The sequence below is a fragment of the Lissotriton vulgaris genome, chromosome 5, assembly GCF_964263255.1.
Source record: "Lissotriton vulgaris chromosome 5, aLisVul1.2, whole genome shotgun sequence".
Lineage (NCBI taxonomy): Eukaryota > Metazoa > Chordata > Amphibia > Caudata > Salamandridae > Lissotriton > Lissotriton vulgaris.
In genome coordinates this window covers 296401340-296419058 of record NC_141693.1, presented here as the reverse complement: position 1 = coordinate 296419058, position 17719 = coordinate 296401340, and the positions used below count along the sequence as shown (strand labels likewise).

Here is a 17719-nt window from a genome sequence, read left to right as displayed (position 1 = left end):
GATTGCTTTTGCCAAGTGCTGTTTGCTACAATCTTCAAGCCGACGGTGCGGACGGCGAGAGCCTACGTGGGACAGATCGTGACCTGCTCCTGGACGTCGCAGATGCCCCAGGGCCCACGTGACAGCGGAGAGAAGCCTATCGACAACCGCCTGATTGCGCCCGACATTGCCTGGTTCCGTCCTGGTTCCACCCTGGTCACTGCTGAGTGACCCAGACTCTGTCCCCTCTGCTTTCAGGTACTTTTCTACTTCGATCCACCCTTGGATCGCACCGGACACTTCTGCTTCACAGCGCCTGCAGCTGCAACAGCTCCAAGCACCAAGAACCTGCGTGACAGAACCCGACGCCACTTCGACCCTCTGCATCCACGGCCTGTGGGTGAGGTAACTTTGCAACGCCGGTGTCCTTACACTGGCACACACCTCTAGGGTCTGTGTCTGAAGTTTTGTGTTCCTAGGTTCAGCGGAAGTATCATTTAATTCACTTTTACTAACTTTTACGCACCATTGACTTTACATTGGTGCGCGCCGCACTTTCCGTGCTGCACCCGTATCCTGTGGGCTACTCCCGACTTCTTCATTGCTTGTCCTGACTGCTCCCAGCGAATCTCTAGGCCTTAGGCCTAACCAATATTCGATAAGTGTTACTTATACCATTTTTTTAGTATATGGTCTGAGTGGCCCCCCGCCCTCAGCCATAATTGTGCCAACTTTATATGTTTAACAGTGCTTTTGATTTAACGCTTGTGCCCCTTTCCTCATAAAGAGTACTGGGGAGTAATTTAGAAATAAATACATATATTTTTACAATATATACTTGTGTGGTGTCCTTTCATTTGATTACAGGATTGTATGTGGTAAAACAAGCTCGCTTAACACGACCTCTTAAGTTAAGCCTTTAAGGCTGCTTAGTCCATGCTACCACTAGGATAGCTTGTCTACAAGGTTGACTTACAACCTGACATCTTTGGGGTTTGTTTGGACTGATACCCAGTGGTTCCAGAATTGGAAACACTACATATCAGGCCAACTTCTCACATTGGTGGCAGCGGTGGGATTTGAGCTTGCTGTTTGTTTTACCATTGCAATCTTTATCAAATTGAAAGATCACATCAAGTACCTCTAGGTACATATAAATCAAAAGCTTAGCATATTAAGTTCTACTGAACTTAGTAGTTGTAGATTAAAGGGATTAGCACACCCTGACTACAACTCACTAGCAAGGTACAGTAGGAAACCACTTAGTGTAGGTAAGTGCACCACTTACACCTCACTAGCAGTCATGTCTGATGCAGATAGAGCCTCAGGCTCTGCTCCTGTAGAAGTTGATCCTATAGGGACAACATCCAGATATGACAACCTTAGCCACAAAGACCTGAGTGCCTTGTGCACAGCCAGGGGGCTAAAAAAGGGCAGAGGCCCTACCATTCCTTCCCTAATAGCTCTCCTAGAAAAGGATGACCTAGATAAGGTGAGTCAGGCTCCCTTAGAATCAGGTGAAGGGATAAACTCCCCTGAGAATGAGGATCTTCCAGATGATGCAGTAGAGGAGGAAGAGGAAGAGGAAGGCTCTGATTTAGAAGAGCCTGAAGATCAGGATCAGAGGGGAAACCAGGTACAGGTTGCCAGCCTTAACCAGGCCAACTTGGACCTACATGGGAATGGGGGGGGCCAGCACCACCCCAGATCTCATAACCAAATTCTCCCAGGTAATAGGAGGGAGAGATCTCTATCAAGGGACTCTCACCTTTCTAGTGCCTCAAGAGAATCTCAAAGAGGGATGACTTCCTCCCAGAGAAAAGAGCATAGGGCCAGAATGAGGGCTGTCCAACTCCAGATAGAGAGGGAAGAGGTAGCCCTGGCTCAAGCTAAGCTTACCTTGGAACAAGCTAAACTTACCTTGGCAAGGGAGAAAAAAATAAGTGGCTTAGATGCCACTGGTGGCAGCAAAATTCCTAAAGAAAAAGACAGGGCCTATGACAATAGAAACCTGACAAAAATTGTGCCCCCCTACAAGGAAGGGGATGATATCCACAAATGGATGACTGCTCTTGAGAGGGCCTGCATGGTACAGCAGGTCCCTGAGGATCAGTGGGCAGCAATCTTATGGTACTCCTTTTCAGAGAAAGGGAGGGATAGGCTCCTCACTGTCAGACATGAGGATGCCAGCAATTACAAAGTCCTGAAGAGTGTTCTGATAGATGGGTTTGGCTTAACCACTGAACAGTACAGGTTAAAGTTCAGAGATACCCAGAAGACACAGACTCAGGACTGGACTGATTTTGTTGATTGTGCAACTAAGGCTCTGGAGGGTTGGCTGAATGGCAGCAAAGTACATGACTTCACAGGATTGTATAATTTGATTATGAGGGAGCAGATCCTTAGTAATTGTCAGAACCAGCTCTTACACCAGCACCTGGTGGACTCAGATTTGACCTCTCCCCAAGAATTGGGAAAGAGGGCAGATAAGTGGGTCAGAACCAGGATTAGGCCTAAGAATCAGGACAATAACCAGAAGAAGGAGTCTACCAAGCCTCAAGATAAGGGTGGGGATAAAGGTAAAGAAAACACTTCCCCAGGGCCCCAAAACTCCAAGAAGGGGGGTGGGTCCCAAGACACTTCTTCAACAGAGAAAAAGCCTTATTGCCATGCCTGTAAACAGGTTGGGCATTACAAAACAGACAGCTGTTGTCCCAAAAATGGCAATAAAGAAAACATACCTCCAAAGCCAGCTCCAACACCTCCTGTTACTGTCAGCAGTAATCCCCCAGGAAGTGGGAGCACACCCAGGAATCTGGGTGGGTTTACTTTTGGAGCCCAAGGGGACCCTGGCCTATCCAGGTCTCCATCCCCAAATGATCTTGTCTATGAGACTGGCATGGGGTTTGCCAACTTCTCTGTTTGCCCAAATACCTTGAGCAAATATAGACAGGAACCCATCATCAATGGTTTGAAAGTTGAAGCTTTTAGAGACACAGGGGCTAGCATCACCATGGTGGCTGACTGTATAGTCCCCTCTAAGCAACTTTTACCAGGTGCCACATACCAGGTAACAAACATTGATGGCATCCAAACAAATCATCCCATGGCAGTAGTAAGCCTCAGCTGGGGAGGTGTCACTGGCCCAAAGAGAGTGGCAGTGTCACCAAACTTGCCTGTAGACTGTCTACTGGGTAATGATTTGGAAATCTCAGCCTGGGCTGAGGTTGAACAGGAAATCCATTCTAGAATGGTAAATTCCAATGGAAAGGTTAGTGGGGCTGTACTGGCTATAGCCCCAATCCAAGATGTCCTCCCTGAAAAGGTTGGTAGGGCTGAGCAACTCTCTGCCCCATCTTTAACAGAAGCTCTTCCAAAGCAGAATAGCAAAGCTGTTATGATAACAGCAGAAACCCAAACTGAGTCTCCTCCTGAAAAGGTTGGTGGGGCTGTGATGGCCACAGCCCAAACTCAAACAGATATGTGTGTTGTGAAGCCTGAAATGATGGATCACTCCACCCAAACTGAGAGCATGGAGGAGGAAGAGAAATCTCCCCCTCACCAGACAGTAGGACAGGATCAGCCTCCTCAGGGAACTGATCTTACCCCTGATGAAGGAACTGCCCCAGAGGTTGTTAGGCCTGGCCTGACAGAGCCTCTGATGGCAGTGGACCCTTCTCAGGTGGGATCCAGTCTGGAGCAGGTAACCTGCCCCTCTCTACCTTGCCTCAGTCAGCCCAGGGCTGCAGAGGACAAGAAGGACAGTGAGACCCAGAGGGCCCCCTGTCAAATAAAGCACCCCCATCAACAGATTAGGGGCACCAAAACTAGTAGGCCTAGTAAGGTGAAAACTTTAAAAACTCCTGAGGGAGCCCCCTTAAAAACAGTTAGGGACCTCCCACAGATGGATTCTGTTGGGCACAGCCAAACCTGGGACCCAAAGGGCCCAAACCTGAACTGTCCCTCCAGCAAGCCAAACAGAGGGACCCAGCCTCCAGCTTTAGGTAGCCAGAGGTTGACCCTGAGAGCTCAGTGCAACTCAGTTGAAGAAAGAAAGGCACACATGGTGGAAGATAATTGGAGGAAGTTGAGCCCAAAAATAGTGGGGCCTCACTTCAATACTCCATATCCAAACCAGCCTTTAACTTTGCATAAACACACCCAAGGTAGTGATTCCCTATGGTGGAGACCCTCTAATACCCCTAGGGTGAGGGACTGCTTAGTGGACCATGAGACAGGGGGTACCCATGCTAGTGCAGGTACTTCCTTATATGGCCACTCAGGCAATATAGGCTTACCTGGCCAAGGATAGCCTTATCTCCTTTCGTTTGGGGGGGGGTTATGTAGGAAGGTGGCTACCTGACTATGGTTACCCCAGATTTTTTGCCCTGTGTTTAGCTGGTTTTCGACTTAGTTGGCCTGGTTCCCTGCTAATCAGGGCCCCAGGCTATCTGCTCTCTCTGTAAAAGGGATTCCATGTACCCTAGGTGCATAACTAGATTGGCTTGGGTCACCTTATCAGCCCCTGTACAGTGCACTATAGGTGCCCAGGGCATAGGTGCATCCAAGGCCTACCAGGGGCTGCAGCATAGCTTTTGCCACCCCTGGCTGGTTCTTAAATTGACACAACTGGCTGATCACTCAGCTGGGGCAAGTGGGTGTAATCACCCCTTGCTTAGATATAGTATACCTATATCTAAACCTATATCTGGACACATATATAACCTGTGAGCCACTCCTATGGAAGGCCTCATCAATCCTGGAGGCAGAGTGCGTGGTTTTATGTGAGATGGTGCTCTGGCATGAGCTGAGCCTGTCTGCAGCTGTCGGGAACAACTCCCTAAGCTGATCCGGGATAATGCCATACCATATACTCTTAAGCGCATTATAATCCTCGCGGTTATATAGCAACTTTGGTTTGGCTTTATCAAAACATGTCGTGTAAGGTGTCATACGAATTGGAATACTATCCCCTCGCCAGTTCTGGCGACGGGGATAGCATTCCACCCTTCTAGAGGGAGAAGACATGTTACTTTACTGAAACGCGGTTGATTTAAAATGAGCCTCAGATCCACAAAATGGATGCCCCTGCCACAGACACGGGTCTGGCCTCCTGCTGCTGACCGAAACCCGGCAGAGGAGGCCTGGACAAAGAGTTTCCTGTCACAGGGCGGTGTCAAACCACCCCAGACAGGAGATAGTGGATTGGAGTAGGGAGGTTTCAAAGAAACCAGACACTGCCTGGGGAGCACAAGGCTGCCCCTTGCAGGATCCGGCCAAACCGGTTCTGGGGCCTCCCAGCCCCTGTCCCAGCGCGGCCAGGATCAAAGGAGAGGGGTGTAACCACCCCCTTCCTGGGTCCCACCCATAGGAGGGGACCTAGCAGGATGTCCAACCCCCTAGATTCGAATAAGAGGGGGAGCAGTCCCAACGGACCTGAGATCATCCTGAAGAAACATAAGAAACGAAATCTGGACCCTTCGACTTTCTACACGACGTGAGAAGACTGAAGAATCTCCCTTGTGGTCAAGGAGTGACCACCCTGTGCAAACAGGCACCATCCAGCCCTCGACCCTTGCTTTGTTGCAGTTCCCGCCGGAACTCGAGCGACAGAGATCGACGAGATCAAGCTTGCCTGCCTTCTACCTGCCCGATCCACAGTCCCTGCAGAGCTGAGACCCGTGGAGGCGACCGGAAGCGTGGGGCTCGCCATCTTGAAAAGGCCACGAGACGCTGACCGTGCAGCCCCCGAGTGACCCTCGAAGCTGTACACCGGGGTTTGAGAAGCCCCAGCCCCGAGCTCCACTTGCACCAAAGCTCACCCCTCCACACTCGACGAGTGCTGCGTGGGGCCCTTCTGCCTGTGTGTGCTCGACGCGTTGGCCCGGTCACTTGCCAGCTGGCTTGTGGCCCCTGTGCCGACGAACTTCGAAATACGACTTGCTTTTCTGGTTGCTCCAGATCTGCACCAGCTCCTGTAAAAAGGAGCACCCACTCTGACCCTCCTGGTTCGAGTGATAAGCAATCTCCCGGTTCTGCGTGGATTGCTTTTGCCAAGTGCTGTTTGCTACAATCTTCAAGCCGACGGTGCTGACGGCGAGAGCCTACGTGGGACAGATCGTGACCTGCTCCTGGACGTCGCAGATGCCCCAGGGCCCACGTGACAGCGGAGAGAAGCCTATCGACAACCGCCTGATTGCGCCCGACATTGCCTGGTTCCGTCCTGGTTCCACCCTGGTCACTGCTGAGTGACCCAGACTCTGTCCCCTCTGCTTTCAGGTACTTTTCTACTTCGATCCACCCTTGGATCGCACCGGACACTTCTGCTTCACAGCGCCTGCAGCTGCAACAGCTCCAAGCACCAAGAACCTGCGTGACAGAACCCGACGCCACTTCGACCCTCTGCATCCACGGCCTGTGGGTGAGGTAACTTTGCAACGCCGGTGTCCTTACACTGGCACACACCTCTAGGGTCTGTGTCTGAAGTTTTGTGTTCCTAGGTTCAGCGGAAGTATCATTTAATTCACTTTTACTAACTTTTACGCACCATTGACTTTACATTGGTGCGCGCCGCACTTTCCGTGCTGCACCCGTATCCTGTGGGCTACTCCCGACTTCTTCATTGCTTGTCCTGACTGCTCCCAGCGAATCTCTAGGCCTTAGGCCTAACCAATATTCGATAAGTGTTACTTATACCATTTTTTTAGTATATGGTCTGAGTGGCCCCCCGCCCTCAGCCATAATTGTGCCAACTTTATATGTTTAACAGTGCTTTTGATTTAACGCTTGTGCCCCTTTCCTCATAAAGAGTACTGGGGAGTAATTTAGAAATAAATACATATATTTTTACAATATATACTTGTGTGGTGTCCTTTCATTTGATTACAGGATTGTATGTGGTAAAACAAGCTCGCTTAACACGACCTCTTAAGTTAAGCCTTTAAGGCTGCTTAGTCCATGCTACCACTAGGATAGCTTGTCTACAAGGTTGACTTACAACCTGACATCTTTGGGGTTTGTTTGGACTGATACCCAGTGGTTCCAGAATTGGAAACACTACATATCAGGCCAACTTCTCACACGTGGCAAATTGGATGCGAACTAACTGCTTGCAGTTAAATGCCAAAAAAAACGAGGTCCTGATCTCCCATCCCAGCTGCCGAAGTTAAGAACTTGGGGGTTTGGCTGGATCCTACACTCTCCTTCACCAGCCATACGAAGAAGGTTGCAGCTACCTGTTATGGTATTCTGCGAGGACTGAGACCGGTCCTTAAATTCTTTGACCCCCCTACTCGGCAACTGGTTGTCCAAGCCTCCATTCTTTCCCGCCTGGACTATGGGAGTGCGCTGCTGCTCGGAGTGAATCAGGCGGAGGCTACTAGACTGCAAAGGGTGCAGAACGCCGCGGCGCGTGCCATCGTTGGCCTTCCTAGACAGTGCTCTGTCTCTGCAGTTTTGACCTCTCTCCATTGGCTGCCGGTCAGACAAAGAATTAAATTTAAGGCTCTTTGCCTGACATTTAAGATCTTGAAGCTTTCCTCTCCTCCTGCCCTTGCTAATCTTGTTTCCGCCTATGTTCCTACGCGGCATCTTAGATCGGAATTTCTCCATCTGGCTCGGTTTAGACTGAGTAGGATGGGAGGTCGCTCCTTTCGAGTTCTAGCGGCAGGACTATGGAACTCTCTCCCTGTCCATATTCGAGCCTTGAACAGCCTGACTCCCTTTAGGCGCGCCATAAAAACTTTTTTGTTCCCAACTGCTGACTGATTCCCTCTTCTCTTTCCCAGCATCGATTTGTTGTGTTGTGGTACCTGATCAGGCGCCGGGACGCCCCTTGGCTGGGGAATCTGTGCGCCTTATAAAAGTTACTAACATAACATAACTTCTATGCATCTGTGATCCATACTGCTTTCAATGAAACATACTTAATGGACTCTAGCACAGTTTGTCGGTGCTCTGCAGCCTTCAACCGGATTTGTTCACGAATAATGTCAGCATTTTCCCGCTCCACCTTGGCTCGCGCACGGGCCTCTGCTTCTATCCGCAACATCTCATTCTTGTGACGCAGCTCCATCTCATGCTCCACAGTAGCTAAGAAAGAAAAAGAAATGTATGTAATAATCTACGTCAAGACAACCCGCCAGCTTCATATCTGGTAAGGAGTGGGAGATAATATTTTACACCAAACAAAATGGGCTAGGAAAATGGCAAATTTTTATATTAGAAAAAACAAAACTCCCAAGTTCAAACTTTTCTTAGCATTACTAAGAAATTCTTCCTGGATAATTTCTCAGAAGTAGGCAGGTTTCTGAACTACAGAGCATCTCAGAAATGTATTGTCTAAAACTGTGGAATACACTTTCAGGCCTCTGCACCCTTTGATTTGCAGTGACTGACTTTCATAAAAAGAGTTAATAAAGTTCAGCTGTATATCAATTAAATTATAGTTAAATAACAAACGTAGATGAAATCCAGAATGCATAAACACACTTAAATGAGATGTAAGATAGAAGACCACACACTGCAGTGTGCGTAAAACGTCACTTCCTTTCTCCAGTCTTCAAAGTGTTCCTCCCTCAGTTTATCAGAGAGCATCTCTCTTCAACTCCACTCTCAAGTTGGAAAAACAACTCACATTTGTTAGCATGCTAAAGTCAAATATTCTCAAAGGTATAGTTCAAGTTCTAGCAGATACTGGCAGTAAAATAGAAGAGGCACTAATCAACTCACAAAAGATCGAGAAGGTCACTAGAGCCATCCGCCATACAAAGTTCTGGGAAATTCACAACTATAAGTGCACCTGAAGATAGATACCCAAACACCATGACTCAAACAAGAGCATTGAGAAATCTACATGTGTCAGAATGTATAAGAATATATAGAAATGAAAGTGGGGCATACCTACTTGCCTAGCAGATGAAGGTAGGCATACGTTTGAAATCGGAAGATTTCCAGAGTCACGAATGCCTGTGAAAGGCTGCTAGAGTTGGGAACCATGAGATGAGATCTCAAGTCACCAATTTCTCATGATTTTAAGATATCTTCCACACAGTGCACTTCTCTGGGTATCCACTCGGTCCCCTTAGTATCAGTTAGCATCAGTATCACAGTTTATTAACTAATCAGCTTTGTGAAGAAAGGCCCAAGGCCTTACCTCACATATCTCCAGAAAAGTAGAATTAGCATGCTGGGGGGAAGGGGGTAGGGGGATAGCTGCTGCGATAGTTAAGTACCAAACAGTTCTATTTTTGTGAACCAAAGTACACCCTGCACCCAATGTTCTACCAAAATTTGTGGGCAAGGGAGTTGAGGAAAGCTGGGAGATCTGGTGCTGCAGAGGACCTCAAGACTTACCTCTCCTCATTGACTCTTGCTTTTGTACCGACTCTTCCTGCTTCCTTAAGTTTTCTTCATTGAGGAGTTGCTGAAAGGAGAAAAGACACAGTCAACTTAAGGAGCTACATCCAACAGGGCCGGCAATATTATCAAACAGGTATCTCATATTTCAAACTTGGTTTGCCTCACGTAAACTACTGGCAACCTGTTGTGACTTGAAGCAGGCAACAACGTTCTGATATTTTTAGTTTAATTCTCCAAACGTTGGCATTTAAAATAAAAAAGGTCTAGTTTTGCTGTGGACTTTCACTGCCTTCAGTCTCATAGGGCCGATTAGTGGTGTCAATTTCCTTGTGAAAAATCAGCTAGCATGAGTTACCACATGAAACAGGAATTCTAGGGGGGCAAAGCTTGCCGCAAAGGAGAATGGTGGCATCCTTCTAGAGCTCCTGGCCGGGTGGTCCGTGGTTGCCGATCAAGAGACGCCAGCAGTGCACTTCCTTGGTACACCCCCCGTCCCCTCAGCACCATGTCAGATTGAGTCGGCACACAGCGCAGCACCAGATGGAGAAGATCTGGCAGGGGCCCGACCGACATAACACGGCGTGCTGTGCAGATGCGGAGGCCTAAGTCCACCCTTACTTGGGCCACGAGTGGATGCCTTAGTGGATTGGCGACCGCACCTTTGTGCTGCCAGTGTAACAGAGAGTGGGGTTAGGGACCCTGACGACAACTTCCAGGTGGGCCCCCTCACATTTCTGTGCCAGATACGGGCGTAAGAGCAGTGAGAGGCCTGGTGAGACAGGAGACGCCCGTCCAGCGCTAACTGCATACCAATCAATCAAAAACATTTATAAAGCGCACTACTCACCCGGAGGGTCTCAAGGCGCTTGGGAGGGGGGGGATTAGTGCCGCTACTGCTCGAACAGCCAGGTCTTGAGCTTCTTCCTGAAGGAGAGGTAGTCTTGGGTCAGGCGCAGGTCGGTCGGTCGGGAGTTCCAGGTCTTGGCGGCCAGGTAGGAGAAGGACCTTCCTCCTGTTGTCGCTCTTCGGATGCGGGGGACGGCGGCGAGGGCGTGACTGGTTGATCGGAGATGGCGTTTGGGAGCGTAGAAGTTGAGGCGGTTGTTGAGGTAGCTCGGGCCTTGGTCGTGTAGGGCTTTGTGTGCGTGGGTGAGGAGACGGAAGGTGATTCTCTTGTTGACGGGGAGCCAGTGCAGGTCTCTCAGATGTCCGGAGATGTGGCTGCTTCTGGCTGAGGCGTTCTGTATCCGCTGGAGTCTCTTCTGGAGCTTGGCGGTGGTTCCGGCGTAGAGGGCGTTGCCGTAGTCCAGTCGGCTGGTGACGAGGGACTGGGTGACCGTCTTCCTGGTCTCGGTGGGGATCTTCCGTAGCATGCGCAGGATGTTGAAGCATGACGAGGAGACGGCGTTGACTTGTCTGGTCATGGAGAGGGAGGAGTCCAGGATGAAGCCCAGGTTGCGTGCGTGGTCTGTCGGTTTGGGTGCGGTGCCCAGGGCGGGGGGCCACCAGGAGTCGTCCCAGGCGGAAAGCGAGGAGCCCAGGATGAGGACTTCCGTCTTGTCTGAGTTCAGTTTCAGGCGGCTGGTCGTCATCCACTCGGCTACGTCTTTCATCCCTTCGTGGAGGTTGGCTCTGGCGGCGGCGGGGTCGTTGGTCAGGGAGAGGATCAGCTGGGTGTCGTCGGCGTAGGAGATGATGTTGAGGTTGTGTTGGCGTGCGATGGCCGCAAGGGGGCTCATGTAGACGTTGAAGAGGGTGGGGCTGAGCGAGGATCCTTGAGGGACGCCGCAGATGACTTCGGTGGCCTCTGACTTGTACGATGGTAGGCGGACTCTCTGTGTCCTTCCGTCGAGGAAGGAGATGATCCATTCCAGTGCCTTCTCCTGGATTCCGACGTTGCTGAGGCGCTGCACTAGGGTGCGGTGGCAGACAGTGTCGAATGCTGCGGAGAGGTCTAGGAGGATGAGGGCCGCTGTTTCTCAGTTGTCCAGCAGGGATCGGATGTCATCGGTGGCCGCGATGAGGGCGGTCTCGGTGCTGTGGTTGGCTCGGAAGCCAGATTGTGAGGGGTCGAGGGATCGATTCGTCTCGAGGAAGGCGGCCAGCTGCTTGTTGACGGTCTTCTCGATGACTTTGGCTGGAAACGGGAGGAGCGAGATGGGGCGGTAATTCTTGAGTTCGGTGGGGTCCGCTGTTGGTTTCTTTAGTAGAGCGCTGAGTTCGGCGTGCTTCCAGCTCTCAGGGAAGGTGGCGGTGTCGAAGGAGGTGTTGATGATGTCCCGCAGGTGGGGTGCGATGACAGCGTCGGCCTTGTTGAATACGTGGTGAGGGCAGGGGTCGGTCGGAGATCCGGAGTGGATAGAGTTCATCGTGCGGATGGTGTCTTCTGTGTTGATCGGGGTCCAGGCGCTGAGGGTGGTGGTGGGGGGCGTTGGTGCGGTCGTGGGGAGCGTTGTTTGTGGGATGAAGCTGTTGTGTATGTCAGCGATCTTGTTGTGGAAGTAGGAGGCGAGGGAGTTGCAGAGGTCTTGCGATGGGGTGATGTCGTTGTTTCCGGCGTTGGGGTTGGAGAGCTCTTTCACGATGTTGAAGAGTTCCTTGCAGTTGTGTGCGTTGTTGTCCAGCCGGTCCTTGAATGCTGTTTTCTTGGTGGCGTGGATCAGTTGATGGTGCTTCCGGGTGGCGAGCTTGAGGGTGGTCATGTTGTCCGGTGTTGGCTCCCTTCTCCAGGCTTTCTCGAGGGCTCGGCAGTTCTTCATGGAGCTCTTGAGTTCGTCGGTGAACCATGGGGCCTTCTTGCTGCCGGGTCTGCTGGGCGGGGTCCTCAGTGGGGCGAGTTCGTCCGCGCAGGTGCTGATCCACTTCGTGAGGTTGTCGGCGGCCTGGCTGGAGTTCGCTGAGCTGGCGGGAGGGTGCTGGCTCAGGGAAGCGGCGAGCTGGTTGGCTGTGATCTTGTTCCAGCTTCTTCGAGCAACCTGTTGCTGGTGGTGGTGGTTCGTGGTTCTTCTGAAGGTGAAGTGGACGCAGCTGTGGTCCGTCCAGTGGAGTCCAGTGGCGTGGCTGAAGGCGATGTCTTTGCTGGATGAGAAGACGGCGTCGAGTGTGTGTCCGGCGAGGTGGGTGGGGGTGGACACCAGCTGCTTGAGTCCGAGGTTGGCGAGGTTGTCAAGCAGGGTGGTGGTGTTGCGGTCGTTGTTGTTCTCCAGGTGGAAGTTGATGTCCCCCAGGAGGATGTAGTCAGCAGAGGGGAGGGCGTGCGGGCTGATTAAGTCGGCGATGTCTTCGCTGAATGGTGTGCGTGGTCCCGGGGGTCGGTAGATCAGGGTGCCTCTGAGGGTGGTCTTGGGGTCGGTGTGGATCTGGAAGTGTAGGTGTTCGGCGGTAGTCAGGGTGTCGTCGGTGTTGGTCGTGATGCAGATGGTGTCCCTGTGGATGATGGCGATGCCTCCTCCAGTCTGGTTGTCGCGATCTCTCAGGGTGATCTTGTATCCCTCTGGGATGGCGATGGCGATGTCGGGCGCTGAGGAGTCGTTCATCCAGGTTTCCGTGAGGAAGGCAACGTCTGGAGATGTGGTGTCGAGGAGGTTCCAGAGTTCGATGGCGTGTCTGTGGACGGAGCGGGTGTTGAGCAGGATGCACTTGAGGTGGTTGCTGCTGGTGTTCGGCTTGGCGGGTGCTGGTGCGGGGCAGGTCCGGATGCAGGTGAACTTGCAGGCGTGGCAGCTGAAGGGTCCGTGAGTGCGTCTCGGAGTGGCTCGGTAGCATCCCGGGATTCGGCCGGTGTTGAGTGCGTTGAGGGTGGCGGCGTCGTACGTCTGGCGGGTGGGCTGGGGTCCTCGGGGCCAGGGGTTCGGGCGCTGGGCGCGGTCCAGGCACGGACGGGCGCAGACGGGCTTACCTATGGCGCGCTTTCGGCGCACAATCGGCGCGCCCGCTGCGCGCGCACGCTGCGCGTTGGCCACTCTGCCATATGAGGAGAGTGGGGGGGGCGGAGCGAGGGAGGGGCAGCTGGGAGGGGGAGCGGGGTGGCGAATGGGGAGGGCGAGCGAGGGAAGGGGGCGGGACCGCAGGGGGGGGGCATCGGCGGGGAGGTGGCGGGAAACACGGCCGGGGCTGGGCGAGAGAGGGGGGGGGGGGCACAGGGGGCTAGGGCAAAACGGCGGGAAAAAAGACGAAAAAGGCCGCGAAGCAAGCTGGTGGCAGGGGGCACAGGAGATCCGCCGACCAAGCGGATCCGGCGGTCGGGGCACAGCAGAGGGCACAGCTGGTGGCAGGAGGCGCAGGAGATCCGCGGACCAAGCGGATCCGGCGGGCGGGGCACAGCAGAGATGCACAGGGCACAGCTCAGGGCAGAGGCGGCACCAGGGGACGGGCTCACTCACGGGGAGTGTGCTCGGGGGGGGTGACCTGCCCGGAGGGACAGAGGTCACTGTCCCTGTACCAGCCACTAACAAATTCACTGTGGGAGGCACGCCTAACCAGAAGGCCCCTGTCCACCTTGCTGGCACATGTAGACCCTGCACCGAAGGTACTGGGCTTCATGGCCATTAGACTGGGATCATCGGGCCACCATATTGGATGAGGATGAGGATGAGGATGCCTGCCTGCCTGCCTTCACCTCAACCAACCGCTGCAACCAGTTGGCGCATTGTGGCCGGCTCCACTACACAGATCAGACTTTCCTATTCCCTACTCACATCTCTCCCCGGGCGTGGCTTTGGGCCGCTCACTGATCCCACTGGTCCACGACAACACCCTTGAGTGTCGACATTTGTCTCTTTGCATGGTCCCTGATATAGCTCGATACCCATGATGTGCAGCCGCCACCGTTCTAATTGACCTGCGTGTGTCCCTGCCACTGTGGAGTGTATCCCTTTCTTCATACGCGCAGAGTTTAATCTGTTGAGTTGGGGCGCGTGACCATAGACGCCTGGATCTCGCTACTGCATGCTGCAGACATTGTTCCTGGATTTCCCAGGCAGTCTCCCACCTGGCCATTCCGCATCTGCTGTAGCCGGGAGGTGCGGAACTGGACATTGTTTGACTCCCTGGATGATGTCCCTTGATCCTGGGGAGTGTTTGGATCCGGGACTGTCCCCAACAGTGTCACCATTCTAGCCTTTACTGTTCTTTTGCTTGTGGATCGCCCGTACATGTCTAAACCCAAGTCTACCTACCAGCTCCTCTTCTAGGAGCTCGAAAAGTCAGTTGCCCCTTCTACGGGAGCCATGAAGCAAGATCCTACAGCCATGCCATCATCTGCAATGGACACTTTATTCCAGAAGCTCTCCAAAATTAAGGCTTCAGTGAGTTTGTTCAATGAACCGTCTCAAAAACAGCCACTGATGTACCATCAATCCATTCAGTCAATCAGTAAAAAGTATTTTTTTCGATTTAAAATCATAAAAGACAATAGTAAATGCAATAAAAGTAAACTATATAAAAGATTTGCAGATTTCAACATAAAAATATCTTGTACAATATTCTATTAAGACTCCTTAGTATTTCATGTTGTAAAATAACTAGCTTAAAACTGATACTTATTATTATTATTATTATTATTGAATTTTATACCGCGCACGGTTACCATGGGGCATCCCAGCGCTTAAAGAAACCAAGAGCAGGCTACTAATAGAAAACAGAGGAGCTACAGGTATTCTGGGAAAAGATATGTTTTCAGATGTTTCCGGAATCTGAGAAGGTTTGGTTCGGACCGCAGCGAGAATGGGAGGGAGTTCCAGGCGAGTGCTGTATGGATAGAAAAACTCCTGCCCCCTGAGCGGGCTCTCCTGATTCTCTTAGTCTGAAGGAAATGTTTGTCAGAGCGTAAGGCTCTTGTGGACTTATAGGGGCAAATCATGTCCTTCAGAATAGCTGGTCCTTTCCCCTGTATGCTCTTGTGGGCGATGCACAGGGCCTTAAAGGTAACTCTCTCTTTAACAGGGAGCCAATGGAGTGCTTTTAAAGCAGGCCTGGCTGACTGCCTGGCCGGAACATTCCGCAGCAGCCTTGCTGCTGCGTTCTGCACTTGTTGCAGGATCTTAAACGTTGACTCTGGTGCTCCAAGAAAGAGCGCGTTACTGTAGTCCAGGCGTGAGATGATTAATCCTTGGACTAACAGCTTCCGGGAGAGTTCTGGTAACAGGGGGAGAACCTTACGGGCCGACCGGAGCATTCCATAACAAACGCCCGCGATCTTCTTGGCGTGTGTCCTAAAGGACAAGTCCGGCTCCAGCCAGGCCCCCAGGCTCTTGATCTCCTTTTTTGGGTCGGGCGGGGTGCCCATGCAGTTGGGCCAGCTGCTTGGCGAGAGGGCAAAACTTGAATGGCCCAAGATCATCAGCTCAGTTTTTGATCCATTCAGTTTGAGCGATGACCTGGACATCCAATCAAACACATCTCTCAAGCATGCATGGAGTGTCTCAGGCTGTTTCTCCAGCTGTGTAAGACTCACCACTAGCTGGGTGTCATCCGCGTAGCTTATGGTCTTAAAGCCAAACGGAGACACCACACCCTCCAGGGGTGCCATATACACGTTAAATAACGTGGGACTAAGGGATGAGCCCTGTGGCACCCCGCAGTGGAGTGGGAGGGGAGGGGATTTAGCATTTCCTTCCCAAACCTCGAAGGTACGCCCCTCCAAAAAGGAGGCCAACCATTCCAGGGCCACTCCTGTGACACCCGACTCAGCTAGACGTTGTATCAGCACCCCATGGTTGACGGTATCGAAGGCCGCACTGAGGTCCAGGAGGATCACTGCCACTGATCCCCCTGCATCCAAAGTTGTTTCTGGCCTCCTCTACCACTGCTAGCAGAGCCGTGCCCGTACCATGGCCTGGTCGAAATCCCGTCTGGGAGTCCCTCAACCGGCCATTCTCCTCAAGAAAGTTTGATAACCGATGGTTCGCCAGCCTCTCGGCAATCTTACTCACTCCTGGTAGTAAGGAAATGGGCCTGAAATTGGCCAAGTTCTGCGGGTCCAAGCCCGGCTTCTTCAGAAGCGCTTTGACAACCGCACTTTTGCAGTCAGGCGGCACTGTCCCCCGAGTGAACGAGAGATTGATCAGATCGGTCAGGGGCTCTCCTATCGCCAGGGCGGCCTGCTTAAGGTACCGCATCCGGACAGGGTCCCGAGGTGAGCCACTTTTCATGCTCCCGAGGACCTTCAGTACTTCACCTGTAGATACAGGGCCAAATGACGTCAGTCGATTTTCCGACATGCTGAAGTCCTCAGAAGGGGGCGATGTTCCCAAGACCGAGGGGAGAGAACTAATAATAATGTCGATTTTGTTTTTGAAGTAGGTGGCTAATTCCAGACATTTTTCCTGTGGTCTATCATAGACAGGAGTAGGCTCAGGTGGTTTAAGAAGCTCCTTCATCACTAGGAAGGCTTCCCTGGATGAGGACGCAGCGTGGTTTACTCTCTCCCCATAGAAGGAGGCCTTAGCAGTACGTATAGCACGTTTGTATATTCTAAGTTCCATGCGATATTTTTCCCTGCTATCTATCTCCGGGCACCTTCTCCATAATCTCTCCGCGCGTTTGCAGTTCTGTCTCAGGGTTCTGAGCTCTGGGGTATACCAAGGGGCAGACCCCATTCTCTTGTCCCTAATTAGCATCTTCTTGAGGGGAAGCACATGGTCCAGTGCATTGGTCAACCAGTTCCTCACTATAACATCTGCAGTCACCGGGTCACAGCCCTTCTCAGGCTGAGTGTCCTCCAGACGGGCATTCCAAGTTTCTACCGGGAGCCTTGACCATGCCCTATCTATTCTAAATTCCCTGAGTGGGAGCGTGTCATCACACTTAATCTCCCAGTTAGCCATGATCAGTGAGTGGTCGGACCAAGGAAGAGCGAGGGGAGGCATAGCGGATATACCCGTCATGTTCGAAAAGATGGGGTCAAGAAGATGACCTTTGACATGGGTGGCCCCAGTATTTATCAGTTTCATCTGCAGGGCGCTCAGCTCGCTCAACAAATTAGTAGCCCTAGGGTCAATTTCTTCATCGAAATGGCAATTGAGATCTCCTAGCAAGATGAAGTTGGATGCGGCCGCAGCCAACAGAGTAGTAGTTTCCATTAGTGACGATGTAAAATCACCCATGTTTCCAGGGGGCCGGTAGACTAGGAGGCCTGTCAACGTGTAGGTAGGGGAAAATTGAAGCGAGAATTGGCAGCTCTCTCAGTCCTTGACCCCTGCCTCACGTGCCTTACAACTCAGTGACTCCCTGTATAAAATGGCCAGACCACCCCCTCTCCTTGTGCCTCTGTCAAGATGGTAGATCAGATATCCCGGCGCCAGCGCTATCACCGCATCCGGACCCGAGGTGTCAGATAGCCAAGTCTCAGTGAGAAACAAGGCATCAACCTTGTGGTCCA

At 52.0% G+C, this 17719-nt stretch overlaps 1 protein-coding gene across 1 annotated transcript in view; it reads right to left on the bottom strand.

The window, feature by feature from the left end:
• The window catches only part of LOC147710752 (ATPase family AAA domain-containing protein 3-A), a 554267-nt gene that overhangs the window by 428417 nt on the left and 108131 nt on the right, over positions 1 to 17719 (bottom strand). The window contains exons 5-6 of the mRNA XM_086921474.1: positions 9334 to 9403; positions 7905 to 8070 (exon numbers count right to left, since the gene is read on the bottom strand). Of these exons, the coding sequence (XP_086777600.1) occupies positions 7905 to 8070; positions 9334 to 9403 (236 nt within the window). The remainder of the gene's footprint in view (positions 1 to 7904; positions 8071 to 9333; positions 9404 to 17719) is intronic.